At 41.0% G+C, this 10477-nt stretch overlaps 1 protein-coding gene across 1 annotated transcript in view; it reads left to right on the top strand.

Annotated features, from left to right (window-relative positions):
• Nucleotides 1-6693: 6693 nt before the first annotated feature.
• The window catches only part of CD96 (CD96 molecule), a gene marked incomplete at both ends in the record, with an annotated part of 80301 nt that continues 76517 nt past the window's right edge, over nt 6694-10477 (top strand). The window contains 2 exon segments of the mRNA XM_082624361.1: nt 6694-6754; nt 9297-9659. Coding sequence (XP_082480487.1) covers nt 6694-6754; nt 9297-9659 — 424 coding nt within the window.

Genomic DNA, 10477 nt, shown 5'->3' with positions numbered 1-10477 from the left:
TGAAAAGAGAAAGAGAATTGCTTGGAGATGTAAATAGGAGACCTGTAGTTGTTCCCTGAGAAAAACCAGAGGGGAAAATAAATAATAAATGGCTAAAGAACAGTGAAAATAGGTTAAAACTGATGCTGAATTATATAACACCAGAGTGAGGTTAATTCAATAACTTCCATTAAAAAATAGCATGCCTGGTCTCACCCAAAGAAGTAGTCAGAATTCCTCCAGGAAATTAACTTGAAAAGCAAGCAAGCAAACAAATACACAAACAGACACTTTTAAAACAAATATATATGTATGTGTTTATATATATGTGTGTGACTATATATATATATATATATATATATATATATACACACACACACATACGTATACAAATATATACATATAAATCACTCACTATTGTTTCCTCTGTGACATACAGGTGCAGGTTAGTAGAGAAAAATGTCATGGGAATTAAAAAAAAAAACATGTTTTCTAGATTGTTGCTTCCTTGTCAAGATGTTGAAGTTTAATCATGTTGAAATAAGACTCAGTATAACAAGTAGTACAAGATTCTTTATAACAAAACGTTTGACCTTGGTCAAGTCAATTTTACCTCTCGAGCCTCAGTTTTTTCATCTGTAAGATGAAGGGTTCTGTCTATACTGGATGATCCTACAGTTACTTCTAGCTCCAACATTTTATAGATCTTGGCAGAAAATATACAAGCTTCGTGTGCGTTCATCCCTCTGTTTTTGACTCTTCCACAAAAGGCAAATCTTTCGAAAGTTAGACGTGTTCTCTAGAAGAGGGAGTAGATTTTTATTTACAACTATCCTCTATATTCTATGTTCCACGCTGGGGTCTGAGGTTCAGAACAATGTCCCTGGTCTCTTTAAGAATCTCAATCACCAAATAAAATGAAATAATGTACATTACAAAGTTTTTATTGAGCCAGAAATGAGAAGGAATACCTTTTAAAAAGATGTTCAGGGGCTTCCCTGGTGGCGCAGTGGTTGAGAGTCCGCCTGCCGATGCAGAGGACACGGGTTCGTGCTCCGGTCCAGGAAGATCCCACATGCCGCGGAGCGGCTGGACCCGTGAGCCATGGCCGCTGAGCCTGCGCGTCCGGAGCCTGTGCTCCACAATGGGAGAGGCCACAACAGTGAGAGGCCCGCGTACCGCAAAAAAAAAAAAAAAAAAGTTCAGCAATGAGGACTATCTTTCTATCCCACCATTTCCTCTCCCCATTACAATTGTTCCTCCTCCAAGAAAATAATTTGGTTTAGCTCTCGGTTACCCTGGAAATGCTGTTAATCATAATCTCCTATTTCCCATTAGCATTACTTAATTAAGGTTGCATTAAGCAACATCACTACAAGAAAGAGAGAAGGGAAGGGAGGGAAGGAGGGAGGGAGGAAAAACACCAGCATGGTCTCTCTCTCTCTTTCCCTTCCTCACTTACTCTCAAATTTAGAACTCCATTTAAAGACAAATTATTGGGGAAAAGGAAGAGGGGGATTACTGACAAAGGTCAGATCCAGTCCTTGGCTGACTTTCCCTAGCCTATTGTTTTCACCAAGTGTAGCAACACAGTATCTCTACATGAATCTATAGTTGTAAAAATATAATGTGGTTAAGAATATGTTTGTAGCAGTCTACAGAAAAACCAGGGTGTGTGATTTTTGCTCCACACTATCTTTTTTTTAAGCTCTAAAATCAGTTGAACACTTCTCGGTTTTTCAAGGTGTTTTTAAATTTCTCCATTGAATGTGAAGGCACATTTGAAATAAATTTCATTGCTTTGAAACCAGGTAGAATGTAGAATTTAAAATATTTCTTCTAATGCTCACTATGCTAACTTAACCCTAGAGATGTTAATGGTTTTTCAAGTGTTTTTCTGCAAAAGTCGCCATTATTGAGTTATTATTGAGTCATTAGCTTCCTAGGGCTTTGGCAAAATCAGGATCGGTCTCTCTCTCTCTCTTTCTCTTTCTCTCTCTCTCTCTCCCTCCCTCTCCTTATTTCAACTTGCCACTGAAAAGAAAAATTCAAAGATTACTTACTATAATTATTCAATTGGATTTTGTAATTCTATTTCTCAAAGTAAAAAATATTCTAAAATTTCTCTTACTTAAAAAATATTTTTCTGGACATCTGTAGAATAATATATTATGCAACTATTTTAAAGGAAGAAGTTTATCTTTGTTTTATAACTTGTATATGGGTCTACCATATATTATGAAGTGAAAAAAAGCACAGGTTAGAGTACATGCAGTAAAAATAGTAAAAATCCAGTTTCTTCATATAACATTTATGTAAATGTCTAGAAAGATACAAGACAAAATATAAGTCCTTTGGTTGTCTTTAGGTGGTTACGATTCCAACTGATTTTTATTTTCTTTGTTATCCTTTTAAAGTATTTTCTTGTAATGAGCAGATATTGATGCTGTCATTACAAAAATGTATTACATTAAAATCAGTCCTTACTGGATGGATTGAGCATGGTGGAAATGATGGTGATAAAACAAATTGTTGTGCGGAAAGTCTCATGAAGTTCTTTCTCTTCCATTAGATGATAATTCTTAAAATTCATAAAATTTGAGTGAAAACCAAAAGGAGGACCTTCATTCTCATGGAGGCAGGGCCTCTACCTGTACCTAATAGGTCATCCCTCACTTCTAGTTCAAAGTCCAGTGATCCCTGACGATTGCTCCTGGGGTAGGGAAGAGAGCAGGAATCCATTCTTCCATCAGGAATCCAGCTCTATGATGGTTTTTCTTTCCTCCTAATTCTGATGCATGAAAATTCAGAGGAGATTTTGATTCCATGTCCAACTGGTCACCAAGCCTTACCTCCTCTTTCTTTGTAATGTCCATGCCCCCATCATACTTTAACCATGGCAATTGCCAGTAGGAAAGCTCCCATCCTCAGGTGCCTAAACAAATACAGAATTCCTAACAGGCCTCCTGACTCTTTTTTTCTCCCTTTTTTTGCAGTACGCGGGCCTCTCACTGTTGCGGCCTCTCTTGTTGCGGAGCACAGACTCCAGACGCGCAGGCTCAGCGGCCATGGCTCACGCACGGGCCCAGCCGCTCCGCAGCATGTGGGATCTTCCCGGACGGGGGCATGAACCCGTGTCCCCTGCATCGGCAGGCGGACTCTCAACCACTGCGCCACCAGGGAAGCCCTTTTTCTCCTTTCTTTTATTCAGTCTTCACGTGTCCACCTACTAATTCACCTAATTCATCCTACTAAAATGTTACTTTTAAATATGTTACTCTTTTGTTGAAAATCCTATAACTCTCTCTGACATGAAGAAAAAAAATCTATAGCCTAGAATCCGAAGCCCTCCAGAATCTAAGATCATCCCTAGCATGACTTTGCCCCAAGCCCCCCAATAAAGCCTCTGCTTCATGATAACAGCTGACTCACTGAATTGGCCTTGAACTTCAGTACTCCCAAGGGTTGGCTCTGCCTGGAATGACTTACCTCATGGTTTCCACCAGACTCACTTCTACAATATAAAGCCAAGTTAAAATTCCACGCTTGAGATGTTCCTAGCCCACCTGATCCCTAGGAGATCATCCCCTTTTCTAAAGACCTGTGCTACCTACTCATTTACTTCTGTGCTTTATGTTACCTGACTCTTTGGTGCACATGGATATTTTCTCCCCAGCAAAATGATAAGTGCCTTAAGGGCTTATTTCCTCATTTGTATTTAAAATCACTTAGAACTATGCCTCTTCAGTAATCCCTTAAGAGTTGGCACTAAATACATATTTTTTGATTAACTGAAACATCAAGCAGCATGTTTTCTAAACATTTTGGGAAAGAAACATGTACAACAGTATAACACTCCACGTTCTTATTTTTTTATATATGCAGTTAAACAGTAAAATCCAAGACAAATCAATAACATTTGAGTTAACCTCTCTGAAAACCACAAAAATAAGATTACCTTTTGCCCAACTTCCATTTCTGAAAATGTCCTTACTCTCATTGAGGGTAAGTGTTTAGATGGAGCATTAAAAAGTTTGTCCAAAACACACAATTATGTCTTGCCTGTAGCAGAAATAATGTGTGCCCCTGCTTCACTTTGTCAATAATTGAATTTGCCTCTGAAGTTCAAGATTTCTTTCTGTGTGTGAAACTGACTGCTTCTGTTTTCTCTTTATATGCAGTAGACTCTAAGGCAGAAGAAACACTATGCAGTTGGGATTTGGTGAGCAGTGGGGATAATAGAAGAGATTGACATGACTTCCATAGAAGAGTTATTTTTAAGTATAGAGAATGCCTATCCTCATGCTGAAAGGGCCTTTAGAAAATATTCCCAGGATTGAAAAGCAGTGAGGGCAATTCCCATCACTGGGCTAGCAGTACCGGTCTGTGGGGTGTTGCTGCCACCTGCTGCATGCAAACAGCCATGGAGGGGCTGGCGCTGGGCTCTTAGCTGCAGGATGCCAGGTGAGCACAATTGATATTCTGTGGGCATCTGAAATTTTTCTTCTGTTAGAGCCTGGGTGAATCTCAAAGGAAAATCAGTCCAATCTGATGACTCCAGGCCACAGAAGTATAAAAACAACACCCAGGACGGGCAACTTTGCCCAGTAGCCACTCAATGGGGCCCTGGGCATCCCAACCCCAGGCATGGATTCCATTAAAAGTTACTCTGTAGCTCTGGAAAACAAGTGAGGATTTCCCTTTTTCTGAATCTGAGGGATTTATTTGAAGAGTTGCTTCACCTTCAGGCAATAAGAGATAAGAGAACTCTAGATGATTCAAGGGAGAGGATATTTTCTTAGAGAATTCAATAAATTTAGATTCTTATTGGTTTCTACTTAGGTAGATTCCTCTTAATATGACAAGTGGAGTAAAGTAACTGAAATCCCCCCAGGCTTGTAATGTCTCCCAGTTTAATAGGGACACCACCCTACAGATCAGGGTCTTCTTACTATATCTTCTGGCCTGTTTTTGCCTCTATTACTCCATCACCGTGATTTACTAGAATTTCTAGGAGGAAAGGGGCAAAGATGAAGGCATCGAGAGCAGTGATGTTTCTTCCTGCCTTTCAATCAAAGACTTTGAACTCCCCAGCCCTCCCTGAAAATATCCCTGTCAGCCCCAACTGACCCAACACCTCCAGGGACCTGAGACCTACTGGGGAGGTGGTAGTGGGGGATAGGAATAAAAGTTTGGAAGCCCTGGAGTAGGAAATCAGTAACTCCATTTTCTGACCTTTGCAGAAAACATCATTAGCTGAGTAGTAATGAGAATGACAATTGTCATGGCAAATATTTGTAGTGGTGGTGTAGAGGGTAGCCTGGACGTCCAGGAAGACAGTAGCCCTATTTCACCATATGCAAATGTCTTCTCCCAGGTAATTCTAATCCCCTGAATGGCAAGAGTGATGCTTTATATTTTAGCATCATCCGTATTCCCCCCCAAGTCCTTGCATAGGACAGATCAGTACACACATGATGTCATGATACATGATGACATGATACATGATGATGACCTGGTTAGAATTATCTCTCCCTGACCTCAAAAGAGTAACCATCTCAGGAATACAACTCAGTCTTCTCATTTGTCTTTAGCCTTGCTGGTAGTAATGAGATTAGGGTCACAGAATATTTAATCAATTGTTCATAAGATGGTATATATTAATTCATTTTTATTCTTTGTTCATTAAGCTTATGCTGTAGTTCCAGCCTAATGTTTCTTTTCTTAGTGTTGGCCGGTAAAGACGGCCTATTTTACCCCAAGGTAGAAAACCAATACAGTCGTATCTGACAGGGAACAGTTATCATGTCCTTCTGCAAATAACCAGGGATTTTTACCAAGGAGTCACTTCCCTGAAATCCAGTCCTCAGTAAATGGAAGTAAGTGGGTGGATGTAACAGGGCCTAGTAACCAGCTGAGGTGGGAGATTCTCTCTGCCTTTGGATTCTGATTGTTTCTGTCTTATTCTACATGATTTTTGCTGAGGCAAAGACATGATTTTCTGTCATCATCAAAACAGACCTCCCGCCAGCAGGGTGGGAGAATTCCCTACTCGACTACCAGCCTATCCCGGACACAGGGTGGAAAAGGAGCCCTCGCTTCCTCACCTCCAGAGAATGTGGGTTTCCCTGAAAGAAGGGAGATGTTAAAATTTCATTTCATCGCTGGAGCTACCCTCTGTTACTTCTCAGATTTTATTAAAATTAAACGTGTTAATTCTTTGTTCTTTGACCCTGAAGCAATTCTGGAAAGGAAACATATTTTAAAATTGAACAGAAAAACTGTTATGAAAGACACTGAGCTCACATTTGTTAAATGACTTTGTGCTCTTGAAAAGAAATGTATAAAAAGTAGATTATGAACTGCTCTGCATGATTTCCTTTGTTTGGATTTTAGAAGCAGCTTGACTGACACAGAGATCCTGAAGGAGAGAATCTTTGGATACTAAAAATGCTTTTAACGAAGGTGATACACAAGATTTCAGAGAACAGTTTCCACATTGTTCTGTTGAAGGTTATACTTAGCTCTGAACCACATTACTTTCGTGTCTACGTTTCGTTTCCTGGGGTCTTCCAAGTGATAAACAGACACAGGCGTGTGGTAGATGTGGCGTTTTTTCAGCACGAACAGGGTGGCTGGAGTTTGCTTAGTTAAAGGCATCTATTGACTTCTGTGATCATTATGGAAATGCTGGTGTGAGGCCTTCAGGAGACTATGGGGAAAAAATGGACATACTGTGCTGTCTATTCCATCATCCAGATACATTTTCTCAGGGATAAGGCTTCTGGTTGTCCTTTCTTGTCAGATCGGCTGCTTTGGGGGGAATGGGGCCTCTGTTTATTTAAAATGCCTTGTGACTACTGCCGAAATTGATCACCAAAGGCAGACTGTTAAGGTTTTCAGTTATGTATTTAAGTGGCAGCTCTCAGAGAAATGTTAAGAGTCTAGAAAGGATTACAAATGAGCACTAAAAACAAGAAGGGAATGGGTGGTTTGTGCCACTGCTCTGAGACATTTTCAGCCATTTTCTTTCTAAGAGGGTCTCTTGGGGAAACTGGGAAATTGTGCTTCTTGCAAATGAAATGCTCTCCAAATGGTAGTCAGAATAACTCCGGAATACTAGAAAAATCACAAGCCATCAAGACTCAGAGCTCCTGGCTCAACTTTTTCTCTTTCTCAAATACTTTCTCTTTTGGATATAGCAAGAGTTTCTCCTCCAGATACTAAGATCTTTGGGAGTTAAACATATGTTGAATTTTTTTTTTTTTTTTTTTTTTTTTTTTTTTGCGGTACGCGGGCCTCTCACTGTTGTGGCCTCTCCCGTTGCGGAGCACAGGCTCCGGACGTGCAGGCTCAGCGGCCATGGCTCACGGGCCCAGCCGCTCCGCGGCATGTGGGATCTTCCCGGACCGGGGCATGAACCCATGTCCCCTGCATCGGCAGGCGGAGTCTCAACCACTGCCCCCCCAGGGAAGCCCCATATGTTGAATTTTAATGAGGCATGTGTAGGTATGGACCTGGGAGACAAAGTAGGGTCCTTATGACAGCGGGGACTAGTGCCTAAAGGGCATATTTAAAAGTAGCAGGAGGAGAGATTTGTTCTGCATTCCGTAGCACGGGGGTATTAGAGTGAGCCTGAGTGTCTTAAGAATTAACTCTGCTTTTCAGATATAGTTATGAAGATTTTAAAGGAGAATTTCTAAATCAAGGGGGACTTTGGAATATAATGCTGTAGATAGGATCAGAGATATATTACCAGGCAAAGGTGAGCTCACAGGGAGCTACATTAAACTGTACTAACCTCTGCCTACCCAAACTTTTGCATTCATAAAAGTGTAGTAACTCCCATTTGTCCAGTACCTTTGGAGCCTGGTTTTTTCTCAGTTGCTTGTCATCTTTCTATCTTTTTCCTTTGTGAGCTCCAGTGGTACTTGTCACAATAATATATCATTCCTGTAACAGTATTCCATGTTAATTCTAAAACTGAGACCTACACTACTGAAGGCATGTCAAAGGCTCAGTGCTTAACATATTGTAAGTGTCCTGTACCATTTGGTCAGAGAGCTGATGGGAGGGAATCTTCTTTTATGTCTTTCAGTGTTGATTATAGATGATGCTGACCAGTGGGTTATCTTTAGTGGAAACCTCTACCGCTGTTTTTTCCCCATCCTTTCCTCAGGCACCCTAACTACCTGGAAATGATGGCCCTTTTGATCCTCTGATATTGAATGTCAAATTTCTTACTCTTCTCAACCAATTTGGAAGGCAGTTTGGAGGTCATGAACGTTATAGAAGGAGCACAGACTCTAGACAACCAAATTAATGTTCTTTTACTGAGGTGTGACTTTAAGCAAATCACTTAATCTCTGTGTGCCTCAGTTTCCTCTTTGACAAACAGTGTTAACAAACATCACCCTTTGGACTTCCCTGGTGGCACAGTGGTTAAGAATCCGCCTGCCAACGCAGGGGACACAGGTTCGATCCCTTTTCTGGGAAGATCCCACATATTGCAGAGCAGCTAAGCCATGCGCCACAACTACTGAACCTGCGCTCTAGAGCCCGTGAGCCACAACTACTGAGCCCGTGTGCCACAACTGCTGAAGCCCACGTGCCTATAGAGCCCATACTCCACAACAAGAGAAGCCACCACAATGAGAATCCCACACACCTCAACGAAGAGTAGCCCATGCTCACGGCAACTAGAGAAAGCCCGCACGCAGCAACAAAGACCCAACACAGCCAAAAATAAATAAATCAATTAATTAATTTAAAAAACAAAAAAATCACCCTTTGGTGTGTGCAGAGGATTAAACAAGATGACCTATGTAAAATCCTCTTGTAAACATGTATTTTTAAAAACATACGCATATTAGTTATTTTTCAGTTTCAGAAAATAATATTTGTGTGTTATTATATGTTATGTGCTTTTGATTCATAAACATAAAAAAAGCCAATTATATTCATTGTAAGAGTAGTTGTCATAATAAACTTGCTAGTGGGCTCCAATCTTTAAATAGGCTTAATTTTATTCACAGGTAGTCAGAGAACTTACATTATTTTTTGGACAGACCAATAGACAAAGTGATAGACATTCAAAAGTCAATAATTTCCTCTATTGTCTTTAAGCAAATGCCTCCTTATTTGTATTGAGTCTTATGTTTCTCTATCTAGATCAGGAACAAGCTCTCTCCAACCCCTAAGTCAGCCAGGGAGGAAAGTTCCAGCTGCTCCCTCACTTCACCAGAGTAACCAAGGTTTCTCATTGAGTCACTCTGTGTGAATCATACAAACTGATGGCTCATGTCCTTCCATTTCAGGAGTATTGGAAGAAACATTCAATGCAGAAGAAGACATTTATGCATTACCTGGTTCTGATGTCAACCTGACCTGCCAAACACAGAAGAAAGGCTTCTTGGTGCAGATGCAGTGGTCCAAGGTCACTGATAAGTTGGACCTGATTCCCCTTTATCATCCCCAACATGGCTTTTACTGTGCCAGTGGGAGCCCCTGTGAGTCGCTGGTGGCTTTCAGAGAAGCTCCCAGGAATGTGTCAAAGTGGACTCTGCAATTAAGGAACATGTCCTCCTTGCTCACTGGGAAGTGGAAGTATGAGTGTAGCTTCACTCTGTACCCAGAGGGCATTCAGACGAAAATCTACAACCTACAGATTCAGACAAATGGTAAGCATGACTGGGAGGGGGAAGGAAGCACATGCACTCATTCACCTCTCATTTGTTCAACAAGTATGTGTTCTGAGCCAGCCATGTGCCAGAATACATGTAAAATTGCACCAGTGATAAGTGGTAAAGACTACAGCAGTTTTGTGAGAGCATATAATAGAAGTCAGGAAAGTTGACTCTGAGAAAGCAACACCTGAGCTGAGGTCTGAAGATTAGTAGATATTAACACCATTTGGGAGGTGGAAGGTTTGTGAGTGATCCAGAGACAGGGAACAGCTGATATGAAGGGCTGTGTCGTGTTTGAGGACATAGGAAAATGCCAGTGGGACTTTGATACAGAATTAAGGGATGAGGTGGGAGATACGGTAAGGACCAGATCATGCTGAACTTTGTCAGCCATCTTTGAGGCTTGGATTTTTATCTGAGTGCCTTGGGAAGACATCAAAGTATTTTCAACCAAAGGATGGCATGACATTTAGAGCCTGATTGAATTTGTGTTATAAAAAGCTGGTGCTGGCTTCAGTATGAGACTGAAGTGAAGGGGGATGAGAAGGAGAAGATGGAGACAAGGGACCAGTAGCCCAGAGGAGACAGAGTGATAGTTTGGGTAGATGTAGAAAGAAGATGACGAATTTGAGCTTTGAGCGTTAAACAGGTAGGACTTGGTAATAGAGTGGATCTAGAACAATGGCAGTATGAGTGAGGGAGAGAGTTTTTTCATACATGTGTCTGGCAAGCACACCTGAATGGTGGTGTCATTCACTGAGATGGGAGGCAAAGGAATCAGAGCAGTTTGGGTGGGGGGCACTTATCAAAGT

Source organism: Mesoplodon mirus, assembly GCF_964341445.2.
Source record: "Mesoplodon mirus genome assembly, chromosome: 6".
NCBI classification, from domain to species: domain Eukaryota; kingdom Metazoa; phylum Chordata; class Mammalia; order Artiodactyla; family Ziphiidae; genus Mesoplodon; species Mesoplodon mirus.
This window is presented reverse-complemented; position numbering and strand designations above follow the sequence as displayed.